This window comes from Lithobates pipiens, unplaced genomic scaffold, assembly GCF_037356315.1.
Source record: "Lithobates pipiens isolate NorthernLeopardFrog02 unplaced genomic scaffold, aLitPip1_a1.2 Scaffold_18, whole genome shotgun sequence".
NCBI lineage: Eukaryota > Metazoa > Chordata > Amphibia > Anura > Ranidae > Lithobates > Lithobates pipiens.
In genome coordinates this window covers 232,240,401-232,258,543 of record NW_027507758.1, presented here as the reverse complement: position 1 = coordinate 232,258,543, position 18,143 = coordinate 232,240,401, and the positions used below count along the sequence as shown (strand labels likewise).

The window sequence follows — 18,143 nt, the reverse complement described above, 5'->3', positions numbered from 1 at the left end:
CAGCGTTTCATGTCAGTTTTTTATCAGGTCAGGTTTACATCAGGATCAGGTCAGGATTTTATCCTGTTCACAACGGAATGCATCTGCGAATCAGATGCGTTCCCTCAGAAGATAATGCGCTTGCAATTCGCACCGCAATGCCCAGAAAATGCACACGTTTTTTAGGCAATGCGGAGTGCGAATGTACATATGTGAACCAGCCTCATTCAAATGAACATATTTTAAAATGTGGTGCGGTTTAACCAGCATCCAAATCGCATAGATGTGTACCCAGCCTTATACTGATACTACAAGTTTCATTGATCTGGCAAAGCAAGCCTGATTCATACAAATTTTGCCTATGGGATGATAAATCTACAACATATTTTCATAGAAAAACTGCAAAAAGACATGTCAAAAAAAATAAAATTGAAACCAGACATTTTTCCATAGGAGTTTATTTTTATTTTTTTATCTAGGCAAGTGCCAAAGACTTGAGTATTTTTTCCAGTGTCTGAAATTGAAGATCCATCGGACGGAGCTATCACAGTCTGAAGATAAAAATACATTAGGTGGTTTCCCTGATCCTGTTCCACATGTAAAAGCATGATATGTCACCTATGCAGGTGCTAGAAGCACCAGCAAGGCAATGCAGACACTTTCCATTTCTAAAAACTCTGGACCACTGTTCAAAATTGTTCCCTTTATAGTCTAATTGATATTCAATACTGTCAAGTCTTTTTTTGTTTGTTTTCATTGTTGCCGTAAGTGGAACCTCTGTCTATTTCAGTGACTCCAATCATTCGCCGCACTCCGACAGAAACTGAGATTAATGGAGAAAAAACACAATAATAAAAAAACACAATTATAATGTTATAACAACAATGATCACATTCTAAATGGTTCTCGTCATCAGTATAGTCTTTGATTAGATAACCCCCTTGTTACAATATTCGTTTATTTTTTTTAGGCCTCAGTTCACACTAGATGAGGTGCGAATTCAGAGCAAAACTGCTGTGGATTCCGCACTGCATAAAACTTGCACAATGTTCATGCAAACCGATTGCAGAGTGTATGTTAATGACACCACAAAATTGGTTTGCAAAACGCAGTACGATTTTCAGAATCGGATCGAATGGGTGCTGTGCTTCTTGTGGGAATTACATGCAGTGTCCCGCACTGCATCAGTGTGAACCCAGGCTAAAAATCAATCAGCATTTTGAGTGAAACGAGATTAGGCTGAACCCCCAGTTGGGCCTTTCCTGTCTCAGAGGCAAGGGCTCTGACCCAACAGCCATGACATTTGTAGCTGTGAACAACAGAGGTTCCATGTTGTGAATACCCTTGATTAATGTCACAGGAGTGATCCCAACACTGAGGATCCCAAAAACTCAGTGTCAGGATTTCTTACCAGTCTATTAAATCGCTCCCCCACTAGCTGGGCCAGCAGGATGTTGCAGTTTTGCTGCCCCTTACTAGCTAGGAAGATTCAGCAGCCTTCAGAGCCAGTGAGGGAGCAATATTAAGTGGAAGGTTCTCCCATGTGACCCTGCCGCTGGTAATGTGTCAGCAGCCTGTGTGACATCAGCTTTAAAGTCGTTGCAAAGGATACATTTTTTTTTGTGTGTGCTGCTCCTCCTACAGCCCCCCTTATGCCCTGTACACACAGTCGGAAATTCCGACAGAAAAGGTCCAATCGGATTATACTGTCGGAAAATCCGATCGTGCGTGGGCTCTATCGGACTTTTTCCATTGGAATTTCCGACGGAAATTTTTTTAGAGCAGGACCTCAAATTTTCCGACGACAAAATCTGATCTGACTTTTTCCAATCGTTTGTAGAGAATTCCGATCGGACAAAGTGCCATGCATGCTTAGATTAAATTACGAGACCAAAGATATTGGCTACTAGCCGCAACTAAGTCCTATCGCAATGAATGAACGTCATCACGCTCTGAACAATTGGATTTTTGTTTCGGACAAAATCAGTCAGAAAAATCCAACGGATTTTGTTGTTGGAATGTCTCCTCTCGATCCAGCGATGTGCACGAGAGCCTCAACTGTCCTGGGACCCCTCTCCTCATTGTCCAAGACTGAAGCAGTAGCCATTGACTGCCATTCACAGCCAATGAGCCAATGAGGAGAGAGCTGGGGCAGGGTCGGGGCTGAGCCACAGCACTATGCGTCTTATGGATGCATAGAACAGGGCCCGGGAGCGAGCACGCACCAGTGCCCCCATAGCAAGTGGTTTGCTACGGGGGCACTGGTTATGGGGGAGGAGCCAGGAGGGCTGGGGGGGGCCCAGAAGAATATAATCACCTCCGGATTTCACACTGGAGTGAAAGGGGCCCGATTTTTTCAGGCACTATACAGGCGCTATTTTAGCGCTGTAGCGCCTGAAAAACGCCCCAGTGTGAAAGGGGTCTTACTGAAGCCCCCCCCCCATTCCCTTGTGAAGACTGAGGAGAAGAATAAATTCAATACCTTCTCCATCTCCCCATCCTTTCTAATCAGATGTCCTTCCTTATTCTTTATGGGGCCAATATGGTCTGTCCTCCCCTTTATTCTGTTTACATACTTAAAGAGGAAGTAAACCCTTCCAAACAACTTGGACCTATAGGTAAGCCTAGATTAAGGCTTACCTGTAGGTCCAAGCAATATCTCCTAAACCTATATGGTTTAGGAGATATTTGCCCGAAAATGGGCACCGCTGTCTACGGCGCATGCGCCGTAGACAGCGGCGCGCAGGCGCACTAAATGCGGCAAATCCAAGAATGGATTTGCCAAATTTGTCGACTCCTGTGCGCATGCGCGGGAGTGACGTCATCGCGGCTTCGCCGTATGGCAGCGGCGGAGCTGCGAGACGCGACTCCCGTGCGCATGCGCGGGAGTGACGTCATCGCGGTTGCGCCGCTGTGATTCGTCGGAGCTGCGAGACGCCACAAGCAACATGGATGCGGCGGACTACAGGGGACAGCGGCGACTTCGCTGGCTCCTGTGTCAGGTAATGAGCTACTATGCGATGCATAGTAGTCCATTATGCTTTACCTTTGCAGGGAAAAAAAGAGGAAGTAAACCCATCAGGGTTTACTTCCTCTTTAAATGATTTCTTGGGATTTTTTTTGCCCTCCTCCACTATGTGTCTTTCATGTTCTATCTTAGTCATCCTTATTGTACCCTTACATTTACATTTACATTGTTCCATTCATTTTAAAGTCTGAATGCTGATGGTAATCCCTCAACCTTGTATTTTTTGAAGCCCTTCTCCTTTGCTTTTATATGCATTTTTACATTGGAGTTAAGCCATCCAGGACTTTTGTTCACTCTTTTAAATTTATCACCCAATGGAATGCATTGGCTAATGCCCTTATTTAAAGGTAGGATCTCAGAGAAACATTTAGAAGGAGATGAAAATTTTTGTCATGCTGTGTTTCCTGGGCCTCAAGCAGATTTAATATCATTTGGGGACTCTGAACTGTTGCAAAGATACAGCATGCAGGACTTTTGATGCATTTTCAGAAAATGCACCCAAATGTGGGACATTATAGAAGTCTATGGGAAACCGCAGGTAACCTGCAAGAATAGTGCAGGTACACTATGCTGCACCTGCACTGTGGCCAAGTGTTAATGCTTCCTTACAGATTAAAGCGGGAGTCCACCGGGACTCCGCGTTTTTTTTTTTTTTTTTTAAAAGCCAGCAGCTACAAATACTGCAGCTGCTGACTTTTAAATAGTGACACTTACCTGTCCAGCGCGCCCGCGATGTCGGCACCCGAAGCCGATCGCTCGCTCGGCTGCCGGGTCCCGCCGCCATCTTGGGTATGGGAATCAGGAAATGGAGCCTTTCGGCTTCATTTCCCGGTTCCCTACTGCGCATGCGCGAGCCGCGCGGCGCAATCCGGACGGTCCCCGCTGCCTCTGGGAGCTGTGTGTTTCCCAGCAGGCAGCGGGGCACTTGCTGAAGGGGGCGGGGCATTGCGGAACGGGGGCGTAACCTACGCTCGTTCCGCAGACAGCTAGCCCGGAAGTGGGTGCAGTTACCTGGATTATCCAGGTAACTGCACCCCCCTCCCCCCTGAAAGGTGCCGATTGTGGCGCCGGAGGGGGGGAGGGATCAGATGAGCGGAGGTCCATTTTAGGGTGGACCTCCGCTTTAAACACAAGACTGACACAATTTACAATTCTTTGTAGAACTTTCACAATGGCTAATCTCCCTTACTACCTCAAAAGTAGCAGACAGCTGTATTTGTAAAACTGCTAAACACACAACTGATATATCTGTTCCAGACAATTTCTTGGTAGATTTGACAGCAATGGTATGCCTGGGGGATAATCAGACATCCCCAGTTAACTGATTTGGCGAGAAATAACACTACGATATGAGTAAAATCCTTGCCCCCTAGTTTCTGTGTTGTCTCCCAAAATAGAATTCTCAACACCAGGATATTGTTTTGGACAGAAAATGAGGCCTAATGAGGGACAAACCAAACCAACCCCATTGGTAACTTTGGTTGTGGGGGATCTTAACCTTTTTTGAATCTCAAACTTTTTTTTAATGTCTAATGTGTTTGTTAAAAAAAAAAATAAAAAAAAATCCTGCTCCTTTAAAGCATGTTATACAGCACAGTGCTTGTGCTCTGTAATTAGGCCCCCCCGTATCACCTGAAATACCTGGCCGATCTTGTCTGGCTATACCCTCCCTCCCTGTACACTGACCATGGTAGATCATGGCTGCTGAGCTCTGACACCATGGTCAGTTTACATGCCTCTATCATCCACAGCTCTCCTGTCCTCCTCTGTGTTCTCTCCCCGCCCCCTCCCCTCTTTCTGCTAAAATAACTTATTGTCCTCTATAATCCTCTCTGTGTCCTAATGACAAGTGGTCCTGTCTGTGATTTATAAAAAAATGCAGTGCTATTCGGCCGCTAGCAGGGCGGTTTTAACCCCAGCTAGCGGCCGAAAAGGCCAATATGCCGGTGGTTTAGCGGCACTGCCCCATTGTTTTCAATGGGAAGGGGCGCTTTAGAATACACCGCTCCTACAGCACTGCGAAGATGCAGCTTGCAGGGCTTTTTTGATCATCCTGCAAGCGCACCGCTCCAGTGTGAGACACAGGAGAGGCTCTTTACAGGCACTATTTTTAGCGCTGTAGCACTTGTAAAGTGCCTCAGTGTGAAAGTAGCTTCTGGGAATAGTGTCTGGGGGGAATGTAGGTTGCAAATGAACCCTTCCCTACGTTACCTAATAAAAAGCTTTGCTTTAGGGCATGCTAGATTATATCAGCCCTCAAAAAAACAGAAAAAGCTGCTGCAGGTGAGTGAGTCTCTGGTTAATACACACACACACACACACACACACACACACACACACACACACACACACACACACAAACTAGTCAGGTGCTAGCCCAGCTCGCATGCTGTGTAACATAAGGAAATTATTCCGGAGGGCTGCACTTCCAAAAATCCTTTTATTGAAGCTTCATATGACAAGTGGTTGACAGATGGAGCAGGGGACAAAGAAGCATCTTGCGCAAATGTTTGCACGTGGTCATTATGTCATAATGACTCAGCGCTAACATTTGGGCGACATGCATGGGTGCCATGGATGAACAAACCTGCATGACTGTTGAGCTGGTATCTTTTGGCATATTCTGTACATCTACTAAAAAAAAATGCACTGACAGATGCAAGTCCACTTGATCTCATCATGGCAACAGGAACTGATTTTAAGATGCAAATTTTTAGTCACAAACCACAGAAAAATTTATCAGAGTTTGCTTAGTCCAAATGTGTGTTCTTACACATAAGCATTAATGTGGCTCTAAAGCCAAAAAAGTTTTTTTACAAGCATAAGGCCGGGTTCACACTGGTAGGACATGACAGTTGTACTACTTTGGATCTGACTTTGCCCTGCGACTTGAAGTCCAACATGCATCCGACTTCAACAAACAGGGATCCGACTTTGATCCAGGGTTGTCAGGAAGAAGCCCTTGTCCTCAACAACATGTGGACAAGGTGCTTTGGGGTGGGAGGCGCAGGCCCCAAATCACCCGTACCCCCCCCACGTTGAGGGCATACGGCCTGGTACGGTTCAGGAGGGAGGGGGCCGATAGCTTGACCCCATCTTCTTTCCTGACCTGCCGGGCTGTGTGCATGCATAAGGGTCTGGTATGGATTTTGGGGGGAATCACATTTCCCTAAAATTCCATACCAGACCAAAGAACCTGGTATGCTCTTTGAGGGGGAACCAATGCTTTTTTTTTTTTTTTTTTTTTACATTTGGCGTGAAGTTCCCCTTCAAGATCATCAGGGCACAAGTCGCATGCCAAAGTTGGATCAGTGAAGACGGTAATCTGACTTTGATCTGACTTTAGTGATAGTCAATGGGCTGAAGAAGGATCAAAGTCGGACCAAAGTAGTGCAGGGAGCATTTTCAAAGTCAGACCGACTTGTGTTGGACCAGTTAAGACGATTCCCATAGGGATTCCCATACCATTCACACGTCATGCAATATGACCTCCCAATGTTTGTCGTACCAGTGTGAACCCAGCCTTAAGGTAAGAAAACCTTTCACTAACTGTTCCACTCACTCCCCTCCCTAAATACCAAGTCAAGTCCTGTATTAATCAAGTGCTCTGTCCATCTGCAGCAGTGCTGGTCTCACTCCCTGCTTTCACAAACAGAGGCAGCAGAGGGCAGGGCTGAGCAGTGCTGTGTGTGTCTTGGGAGCGCATCCACACGTGCAGCCCCAAAGCAAGTCGCTTGCTATGGGGGCACACGGAAAGAACAGCAGAGAGCCCCGGTAGGGGACTGCTCTGTGCAAGAACCTTGAATACAGCAGGCGAGTAACATTTTTTTTTATTTTAGAAAAAAAAAAAAAAAAAAGGAGAATTTAGTATCAATTTAAGAAAATTATCCTACAAGCTTCACTGGGCTGAAAAACAATGAGTCGTTGTCTTCACTGAACAGTGCAGGGGAACATGGTGCTACTACATTAAGAGGTTTATTTATACATGTTTCCTGTGCGAAAACATTTATAAAGAGAGCCCTAAGATAAAAAATAAATAAATAATTCGATTTCAGTTTTTTTTTAACCTTACCTACTACCATAAGTAGTGCAAACATAGCCAGTGTGGTGTATGATCTGCTGCTGATCATGTTAGCAAGCACTTTGCATAGAGGGTAGGACAGCAGAGATGCCCAGAACAGCCAGTTCACAAGAGTCCATGGTCTGCGTTTATGCACAATAGCAGTGCCAGGATATATTCCCGTCTTGTAGTAACCTTCCTGAAAGGCATCCTAAGAAAATGAAAAGATCAAAATCTCTTCATTGTCAGATAACTAATTTTTACCATTGTTAGAAATAATGAGTAAACATTAACATACGCAATCAACATGTCGTTTTTTTTTGTTTTGTTTTTTAGACAATGTCAGTTATATTGAATTCTACATATTGACAAGTTAGTAAATATATATACATACACACATATATATATATATATATATATTAGTGTGTGTATGTATATATATTTACTTACACAGTCAAGTTGAAAAAAGACACAAGTCCATCTAGTTCAACCAAAAAAAAAAAAAAAAATACAATACCATATACACAATCCTTCACCCACAGTTGATCCATAGGAACGCAAAAAACCCCAGCAGAGCATGCTCCAATTTGCTGATCCCCTGAGAGGCAATTGGATTTTCCCTGGATAAACTTTACCTATAAATATTAGTATCATCAAAGCAATCTAATGAGCTGGCCAGAACCACCTCTGGAGGGAGTATATTCCACATTTTCACAGCTCTTAGGCCGCGTACACACGGGCGGACTGTTCGCCCAACCTTGTCCGCTGAACAGTGTTTGGGCGGACAGTCCGCTCGTGTGTGGGCTTTCAGCGGACAGTTTCAGCGGACAGTTGGACGGACAAAGTCTTTCGGAAATTCCGAAAAACTGTCCGCTGAAACTGTGTTTGAGCGAACAGTCCGCCCGTGTGTGGGCTTGTCCGCTGTACTTTCGAAATGAGCGGACTGTTCCCGCTCGGAAAGTCCGCCCATTTCGAGCGCGTGTACAGGTAGGCGGGGCCCGCGAAGGAGACGTCGCGGGCTCCGCCGCCTGGAATGGGCTTAAAGGGGAACCCCAACGTCGAAAAAAATCGGCGTGGGGGTTCCCCCAAAGTCCACACCAGACCCTTGTCCGAGCACGCTACCCGGCCGGCCAGGAAAGGGGGGCGAGCGAGCGCGCCCCCCCTCCTGAGCCGTACCAGGCCGCGTGCCCTCAACATGGGGGGGTGCCTTGGGGAAGGGGGGGCCGCGCGGCCTCCCCACCCCAAAGCACCTTGTCCCCATGTTGATGAGGACAAGGGCCTCTTCCCGACAACCCTGGCCGTTGGTTGTCGGGGTCTGCGGGCGGGGGGCTTATCGGAATCCGGGAGCCCCCTTTAAGAAGGGGGCCCCCGGATACCGGCCCCCCACCCTATGTGAATGAGTATGGGGTACAATGTACCCCTACCCATTCACCTGTGAAATAAAGTACAAAAAAAAACACAACACAGGGAAAAAATATTTTATTGCACAGCTCCGGGGGTCTTCTCGCCGGACTCCTCCGCTATCTGTGTGTAGCTCTTTTACTAGCGGAGGAGTCCGGCTTTCTTCCTCCCCGCCGCCGGCCTCTTCTCCCGACTTCGGGGGTCTTGTCCCCCTCTTCGGTTCTTCTGCCGGGCCACCGCGCCTTCTTGTAGCTCTTTTACAGGCGGTGGCCCGGTCTTCTGTCGCCGCTGTCGTCGTCGCCGCCGCCGCCGCCGCCGCCTTCCGTTCTTGTTCTTCTTCTTGTTCTTCTTCTTCTTCTCCTGGAGATGTTGACTCGACGATCTCTCCGGCCGGAATGCCAGAGCCGCGCTGTGCAGTCACTTATATAGTGACAATGGGGCGGTGTCACATGGTATATGTCACATGGGTTGGTCACATGGTGACCCCGCCCCCTTACGATGTCATAGTCCCCATGTGACATCAACCCATGTGACCAACCCATGTGACATATACCATGTGACACCGCCCCATTGTCACTATATAAGTGACCGCACAGCGCGGCTCTGGCATTCCGGCCGGAGAGATCGTCGAGTCAACATCTCCAGGAGAAGAAGAAGAAGAACAAGAAGAAGAACAAGAACGGAAGGCGGCGGCGGCGGCGGCGGCGACGACAGCGGCGACAGAAGACCGGGCCACCGCCTGTAAAAGAGCTACAAGAAGGCGCGGTGGCCCGGCAGAAGAACCGAAGAGGGGGACAAGACCCCCGAAGTCGGGAGAAGAGGCCGGCGGCGGGGAGGAAGAAAGCCGGACTCCTCCGCTAGTAAAAGAGCTACACACAGATAGCGGAGGAGTCCGGCGAGAAGACCCCCGAAGACGGAAGACCCCCGGAGCTGTGCAATAAAATATTTTTTCCCTGTGTTGTGTTTTTTTTTGTACTTTATTTCACAGGTGAATGGGTAGGGGTACATTGTACCCCATACTCATTCACATAGGGTGGGGGGCCGGTATCCGGGGGCCCCCTTCTTAAAGGGGGCTCCCGGATTCCGATAAGCCCCCCGCCCGCAGACCCCGACAACCAACGGCCAGGGTTGTCGGGAAGAGGCCCTTGTCCTCATCAACATGGGGACAAGGTGCTTTGGGGTGGGGGGGCCGCGCGGCCCCCCCCTCCCCAAGGCACCCCCCCATGTTGAGGGCACGCGGCCTGGTACGGCTCAGGAGGGGGGGCGCGCTCGCTCGCCCCCTTTCCTGGCCGGCCGGGTAGCGTGCTCGGACAAGGGTCTGGTGTGGACTTTGGGGGAACCCCCACGCCGATTTTTTTCGGCGTTGGGGTTCCCCTTTAAGCCCATTCCAGGCGGCGGAGCCCGCGACGTCTCCTTCGCGGGCCCCGCCTACCTGTACACGCGCTCGAAATGGGCGGATTTGCCTCCTCCTTACGTGGGCGAGTCCGTTCATTTCAAAAGTTGAGCGAACTGTTTGCCCAACCTTGTTCGTCAAACAGTCCGCTCGTGTGTGGGCAAGTCCGCTCATGCAAATTTTGAGCGGACTGTTTGCCGAAACTGTTTGACGAACAAGGTTGGGCAAACAGTCCGCGCGTGTGTACGCGGCCTCACTGTGAAGAAACCCACACACTTCTTTTCTCTTAAAGTGATTTAAGGTTTTTTTTTTCCTTTAAATAACAAACATAGTTACATATAGTTACATAGTTAGTCAGGTTGAAAAAAGACACATGTCCATCAAGTTCAACCACAAAAAAAAAAAAAAAAATTATAATAATATCATACAATCCCATATACCCAATTCTATACCCACAGTTGATCCAGAGGAAGGCAAAAAACCCCAGCAGAGCATGCTCCAATTTGCTAAAGCAGGGGAAAAAATTCCTTCCTGATCCCCGAGAGGCAATCAGATTTTCCCCGGATCAACTTTACCTATAAATGTTAGTACCCAGTTATATTATGTACACTTAGGAAATAATCCAGGCCCTTCTTCGACTCATCAGCCGTGATGAGTAACTAACATATCATACTTATCTCCACCGTGTAGCTCATTTTGCACAGAGTGGCCCCGAACCTGCTCTTCTGGGGTCTCCCGGCGGTTCCTCCCCACATCAGATAACCCTCTAGGAAAGGCGCTCTCCCTGGGGGGTTACCTTGCGGGCGCACTCCCAAGTCCAGCATTCAGCGTCCACAGCCGCCGAATGTATGACTCAGCCCTACTCCCACGTCATTGGATTTCATTGACAGCAGCAGGAGCTAATGGCTGCACTGCTATCAATCTATCCAACCAAGAGCCCAAAACCCCGGGCAGAGAGACAGAGTGTCCCAACGGGTCAAGTTCCAGGGCTCGGGTAAGTAAAACGGGGGAGCCGGTCACTGCCAGGTGTTTTTTCACCTTAATGCATAGGATGCAATTAAGGTGAAAAAACACGAAGGTTTACAACCCCTTTAAGCAATGCTCAGATGATAGTGATGCAACTTTGGTCATACAAGGGACATACTTTTTCCTGGTATAGCTTGTGAAGCCAACTGGCACATTCCTGTTCATCTTCAGGGATTTCTTCTAAAGGAATCCGTCTGGGGGGATTAGAAAATGGAAATACAACATTTAACAAGAACAATAAAAAATCTGAAATATTTCATAACAGACTGCTAGGTGAACCTTATTTTTAGGTCATATTGGCAAATTTAAATAGAAAATGACTAAACAGAATAACCACTGTAGAAATAAAGTAAATCTCATGTGATTGGGGGTTAGAGGGTAGAATCCACCAAACTATCGCCATTTGCAGCTTGCTTGGTTCCCAATGACGTGCAAAAAGTATAAGATTCAAACACCAATAAAGTCAGTGTTAAGCCCTGTACACACGGCAGAATGGCGGGAGACGTTTGCTGGTTAAAAAAAGGCCAATATTCTACCTGTTTGTATGTTGGTCTGCCGGACGTGCATGCTGGAAAACCAGCAGCCAACCGACTCCTGATCAGCGCTCTCAGCCAATGGTAGAGAGTGATGATCGGAGTGTTCTGATAGGGGGGCCGTCCTCCTGTCAGAACACAACAGCTCAGTGAGGGAGATCGCTGTACTAACCCTGCATGGTTAGTACAGTGTCTCCGAAAGCAGCTCTCAGTTTTTTTTTTGTGCAAAAATGATGAGTCTGTAACCGGCTTAAATGATTCTCCACAGGAAAGAGGGACCTGGATGACCATCTTGCTAGAAAAAGGAACCGTAAGGCAGAACTAAACTCTCTAAATCAAAATTGACAATTTTTAATCCATCTGCTGCTAGCATTAGTAAATAGACAAGAAGGAATTTCTTTAGCTGCTTCATGGTTTATGGCCTAGGCCAAAATAATGTCATACATTCCAGAAGTCCTCATTGTCATTTTTTTCTTTCATCTGATGCAGGGGAGTGGAGCTAAGCACACACACATGCCTGAGCTGAGGGCAGATGGATTCTGGGAAGTAAATGCTACATGAATCATCTACACCTGCTCCAGATTGAAAAACACCCCTTAGCTGTGTCCAAGTGAGCTTTTACAATAGCAGGGAGACATAGATGAATGGGTGAGTTTGCTTTGAATATTAAAAATTAATTAAATAACAATTTCAGTTTATGGTGCTTAACCACTTGCTGACCGGCGCACATCGATATACATCGTCACAATGGCAGCGGTGGGAAAATGGGTGTACCTGTACGTCCCCTTTAAGAGCCAGGGATAGCAGGCTCATACAGCGTGACCGTGCCCACGGGACCGGCGGATTCGATGTCCGCCGGTCTCCCAGCAATCGTGTCACGGAGCCTCAGAGCGGGGAAGTGCCTATGTAAACAAGGCATTTCCCTGTTCTGGCATGTGTTATGCCAGAGATCACTGCTCCCTGTCATCGGGAGTGGTGATCGCTGTCATGTGACTTGAAGCCCACTCCCCTCAGTTAGAATCACTTCCTAGGACACACTTAACCCATTCATCGCCCCCTAGTGGTTAACCCCTTCACTGCCAGTGTCATTAACACGGTAAACAGTGCATTTTTTTAAAGCACAGATCGCTGTATAAATGACAACGGTCCCAAAAGAAAGCTCTATTTGTGTGAAAAAAAAGGATGTAAATTTTGTATGGGTGCAACGTCGCACAACTGTCAGTTAAAGCGACACAGTGCCGAATCAGAAAAAGTGCTCTAGTCAGGAAGGGGGTAAAATCTTCTGGGGCTGAATCGGTTAAATACAGTTAAGTTCAGAGTCAGAGTGGAATACTACCAAAGAATGGTGTATACTAATCCTCTAGTGGGTTCCTTACGGGAATAAAGCGGAGAATACTCTCCAGAGACAGGATTTGTCCCCAAAGACATTCTAACACAGCAAATTCTGCATTGTCTTTTATATCCTACATGTCTGGTGCTGCGCTGCCATCCTCTGATGTCTTTTCTGATGACCACAGGGAACCTGGACATGTGAACCAACGCTCCTTGCGGGCTTAGTGGATGCAACCCTACCTATTCATGTGAAGTATCAATGGGATAATTATGTCCAGCTTCAATGATTTGGTAGATACCTAGAGATTCTCTAGCCTTTTTATCCATTGATTATACAATTGTAGCCTGAATTGCCCTCAGTCCTTTATATCAAGTGGATGGATAGTATATTAACTGCTAGTGGGCCTACACAAGTTAGGAATCTGTTGCGGTTTATTCCCCTCTGTGCTCCAGCTCCTGCTCAGGGAACCATTGTGCTGGTGCTATTCTGTGCTGAGAGGAGTGCTGTGTGGTTTTCATGAACCCCGATGAAGCAATAGTTGTCAAAATGTGTCGGTACCTGAAGACCTTTCTGTATCAGCATTCATAGCTGATGCACATCTAACACAGTGAATTGCATCAGCACCATTACTGTTTTAATATATTGAGACATACATGTTTGTATGAACTCTTTATCTTTGTTATTAATAAATTGTATGATTTTATAAAAAATGTTGCCCCTTGTTTTAGCCTGTACAGTCCGATATTTCTCTGCCCATTCTCTATGTCTTTACTGATTTCTTGCAGCCAGCCCACTGTACTGGAGATTTCCCAGAACATGCACAGTGTGCTGGAGATTACCCAGAAGCCTCCTGGGACACCTTACTCAAGTATCTCAGGAAGCTTTCGGGAAGGGGGAGAGGGATAATCATCACTATGCATAATTAAGCTCACAACTTTTATGACAAACAATAAAAAGAAAGAAAACAAAAACACACAAAGGTGGAACTTCTTTTTAATACTTTCATAATGGCCAGACCTGCCTTTTAGGATGCCAGATTTTTATTCATTTATCTTTATAAAGCCAGCAGGTAAAAAAAAAAAAAAAAAAAAACAGCCAACAACAGCACTGCCAGTATATTTCTATACTTAGTATAAAGGATAGCATGGTCTGTAAAATGTTGTAAGGATAATGGTATATGTGGAGCGCTCGGTGCAGAGCTGTGGATCTTGATTGTAAAAAAGTGGAGTGCTGGGGAGAGAGAGGGTAAGAGGGGGTAAGTCCACAAAGTTCACCAATATTCCTGGGGAGAGGTAGTTTCCATATGCCGCTTTAGCCAGACCTAGTGATATATCTGGATAAGCATCATAAGGCAGCCAGCTGTCAGAGCAGAATATTGTTCTGTGTGCAGTGAGAGAGGGAGTAGCGACGCCACTGTGAGTGTAGCATAGAGTTAAAATCTGAACGTCTTTATTAAAATAAGTTCAACTCACATTTGAGTAGGTAAAAGCAGGCACATGAGGGGGTTGAGGTCATGGCAATCCCTTCTTCACAGATGGGCATGAGGCGGTCATCACTCCTGGTAGCTCCGGTGGTGTCCAATGCTCAGAGATAAGAGGAATCCGCTGGGGGCTCAGTCGGCACATCAGCCGTGATGAGCAAGGGGCGTGTCTTATCAGATTGTCACCTTCTAGTTGTAAGTATACCCTAATCGATCAGTCTTTGTCCAATATTGTATATATATATATATATATATATATCTCTTCTTTTTTTGTTCCACTTACTGGTATATATTTTTTACCAATATTGTTTACATGCCTTCCTCTAGCTAGAGTCTAGCTTTTTTTTGGCCTAATATTGTTTTTAAATCAAGGGTAATCTTCAGTGGTTCTCCTGATTCCTATTGTCCCGTGGACCGCCCCCTTCCCCTTCTCTATATAACCCTCACTAAAGATGGCCACGCTCCATGCCTGAAGAAGGAGCACGCATGCTCCGAATTTGAGCGCTGATACACGCCCCCTTGCTCATCACGGCTGATGCACCTACTGTGAGACTAAGCGCCCAGTGGATTCCTCTTATCTCGGAGCATCGGATGCCACCGAAGCTTCCGGGACTGATGACCGCCTCATGTCCAGCTGAGCAGAAGGGACTGCTGTGACCTCAACTCCCCCTATGTGCTTGCTTTTACCTACTCAAATGTGAATGGAACTTATTTTAATTAAGACGTTCAGATTTTAACTCAGTGCTACACTCACAGTGGTGCCGCTACTCATCCCTCTCGGTCTGTAAAATGTATAGATTGGACAAGCTGCCCATGTATTTCAAAAAGAAAGAAAAAAAAGATTTTTAAGTCAAACTTGACAATGAATAATGAATATGAAGCACTCCAAGAGTAAACCAGATTCCAGGTTACATTTACTACTAATCATTTTTTACCCCTTTTTTTTAAACTACCAGAAAAAAATTATAGCAATTGAGCTGTACGTTAAAGTATATGGGCAACTTAAAAGCCTTGCTCCATATTTTGTGGTACAGAATCCAGAGAAAAGCGACAAAACTAATAGGAGGGCTGGAGAATCTCAGTTATGAGGAACAATTACAAACATTAGGCTTGTTCTCCCTGGAGAAGAGATGCCCAAGAGGGGATATGATAGCGATAAACAAATATCTTAATGGTGATTCCAGCATTGGGAGGAAACTATTCAGTCTCTGGTCACTCAAGAAGACATCTTGACACTCAATGAAGTTGGACGAGAAGCAGTTTAACCTTAAACTGCGTATGGGTTTTTTTACTGTTAGAGCAGTAATCAAGTGGAACTTTCTTCCACAATTGGTGATTCAAGCAGGAAATATCACTAAATAAAAAAAAAGAAAAAAAAAAAAGAAGAAAAACTTTTATAGGGGCATCCTATTGAACACAATATACAGCAGGGGTAGGCAACCCAGGGCCCTTGTTGCAGAACTACAAGTCCCATCATGCCTCTGGGAGTAATTGTAACTACCAGCCTTGCAATGCCTCATGGGAAATGTAGTTCCACAATAGCTGGAGGACCCCAAGTTGCCTACCCCTGATATACAGGGATATGGGAAGTGGTAGCGACATAATACATACACACAGGTTGAACTGGATGGACTGTTGTCTTTATTCAACCTTATTAACTATGTAACTATAAGATTGTGCATTGCTAATGCATTGAAACTAGAACAAAAATCCCAAATTGTCATCTAAACAGAAATCACTACTTTTAGCAGTACAAACAGTATATCACCTTCCCTTTCTACACCCAAACTATTCTAGCTTGCAAAATTCTTACCTTACATAAAGGTCTGCATGATACTTCTTCCCATTTAAAATGCCAAGTAGGGTAGGATTTTCGCTATTTCTGAAGTTCAGTGTGGAATCATATACGGCAGAGGCTGTTTAAAAATACCATAGTTTTTCAGTGCTACAAACAGGCACATTTATTAAGGATAATGCAATAATGATGTGTTAAACCCAGAGCAGCAGTAAAGTATTTCTAATTGCTATGGGTTTTTGGTCTTTAAATTATAATGCATATATCTTATGGCTGCTGACAACCTACATTTCCCATACTGCAGTACAATTCAATGTTTTTATAGCTCATTAAACACCCTCAATTTATCCCCAACAAATAGCCCTGCAAAACCTGATCTGGTATTTTCTTTTTGGAGACTGGCACACTAATTAGATGTTGTTTGCATTATAAAATGTGGGATGGGGGGATTCTTTGCCTTGGCAGGTTAGCTTTAATTTTAGGGTAAAAAAAAAATATTAAGAAAGACATTTTGTAAATATAGGAAGAATATATGCTATAGGAATATATGCTAAGAAATTAAGCTTATTTTAAAAGCTCTAATAATGTAGCTGTATACAATCCTTACCAGGGATCTGTAATATACAAAGACAGCTTCTGAGGTTGTTGGCTCTAGTCTGCCACTCCCATCTCCTTTACCTTGATTGTTATGGTTGTCCTCACTAACCAATATTGAGACCCTAGGAAGGCAGTCAAGTTGGCGAGCCCAGGAACTAACCTCAATTTGCAAATCAAAGTGCCCGGTATTCAGGACACCTTATAAAGGATAAGTAGCAATGTGACAGTACCTGTGGATCTGCATTACTAAGGGGCAATTTAATATATTTTTTGGACCCACCATCATTTAAGTGATAAACAGATTCTGTAAATGCTAGTGGTTAGCCTTTATTCCAGACAGGGCAACAGACAGAATGCTAGCCAAACATTTGTTCTCAGAACATGCCATTGATGCGATTTGGCATGCAATTTGACATGTCAAATCGGCAGCAATTGCCGGCAATAGCAGCGTCTGAATAGTTTCTGTACTACTTTCGGCAATTACGTGGTGCGATTTCCATTGACATCTGTGCAGAAACCCGCACAGATGTCTCTGGAACCGCCCCCCAAAGTCTGGACTGACATGCGGGAATGAAGTTGTGCGCATTCAGCTGAACTCGCACAATTTTATTCCCGCAGTCAGTTTGAATCTATTGTATTGGTTTTGTGTGGAGGAACAGGGACTGGGATCACAACTGCAAGTGGTTCCTTGCTCCAAGGCCCAATTTGCAGCACCCATTAATGCTTTACTGTCCTACATTACTAGTACAACTTACTGGCCTTCAGGAGGTTAGAAGGAGAGGGGTCCAAGGTTCCTCCACAGCAGACAGGAGCTTTTAATAACTGCACACTTTTTGTAGCCACATTTTCTTTACACATACAGTACAATTGTATTAACATTACTAAGCTGTTAAGCACTTTTGGTAAGGAGCCAATTACAAGTACACAATATGGAGTGCTTTTCTTAAGAAAAGAAAAAAACACAACACACACAATGTCCTTCTTTCAAACCACTGGGATCACAGAGAAGACTTGAGGCAAATCTTCAGCCTGCACATAAACCTCTGAGTAGATATAAACTCAGACTTTACTCACAATCTGATGTTAGTACAGCGATCTCATGCCCCTTCATGCAGTACACGCGGGCCAAACATCAGCCAGTTTCTATTGAACCGGCTGATGTCGCCTGAAATTCGGAAAGTGTGTACTAGGCTTAACTCTAGGCTGTGGAGCTGTGCTCATTTACATAGAGGGGGATCTTCTTGGTGTCCAAGATTGTGTATGTTGTGAATAGGAATTTGTATTTTGAAGATAAAACAATAATGGACAGACCATCACTAAATACAACGCTCAGACATAACATTAGGACTATTGAAAGGTAAAGTGAATAACATTTCTGGTTACAATGGTAACTGAAAGTGGGAGGGATATATTAGGCAGCAAGTGAACATGTTGTCCCTGAAGTTGATGTGTTGAAAGATGGCCAAGTGTAAGAATTTTGCCAACTTTCACAAGAGTCAAACTGTAATAGCTAGACAA

General features: G+C 45.4%; 1 protein-coding gene across 2 annotated transcripts in view; it reads right to left on the bottom strand.

The window, feature by feature from the left end:
• Positions 1-421: 421 nt before the first annotated feature.
• The window catches only part of AGPAT4 (1-acylglycerol-3-phosphate O-acyltransferase 4), a 113,878-nt gene continuing 96,156 nt past the window's right edge, over positions 422-18,143 (bottom strand). For both annotated transcript variants that reach the window (XM_077486659.1, XM_077486660.1), the window contains 4 exons: positions 16,047-16,149; positions 11,006-11,081; positions 7,080-7,278; positions 422-802 (listed from right to left, as the gene is read on the bottom strand). In XM_077486659.1, the coding sequence (XP_077342785.1) occupies positions 711-802; positions 7,080-7,278; positions 11,006-11,081; positions 16,047-16,149 (470 nt within the window). In that variant the 3' untranslated portion in view covers positions 422-710. The remainder of the gene's footprint in view (positions 803-7,079; positions 7,279-11,005; positions 11,082-16,046; positions 16,150-18,143) is intronic.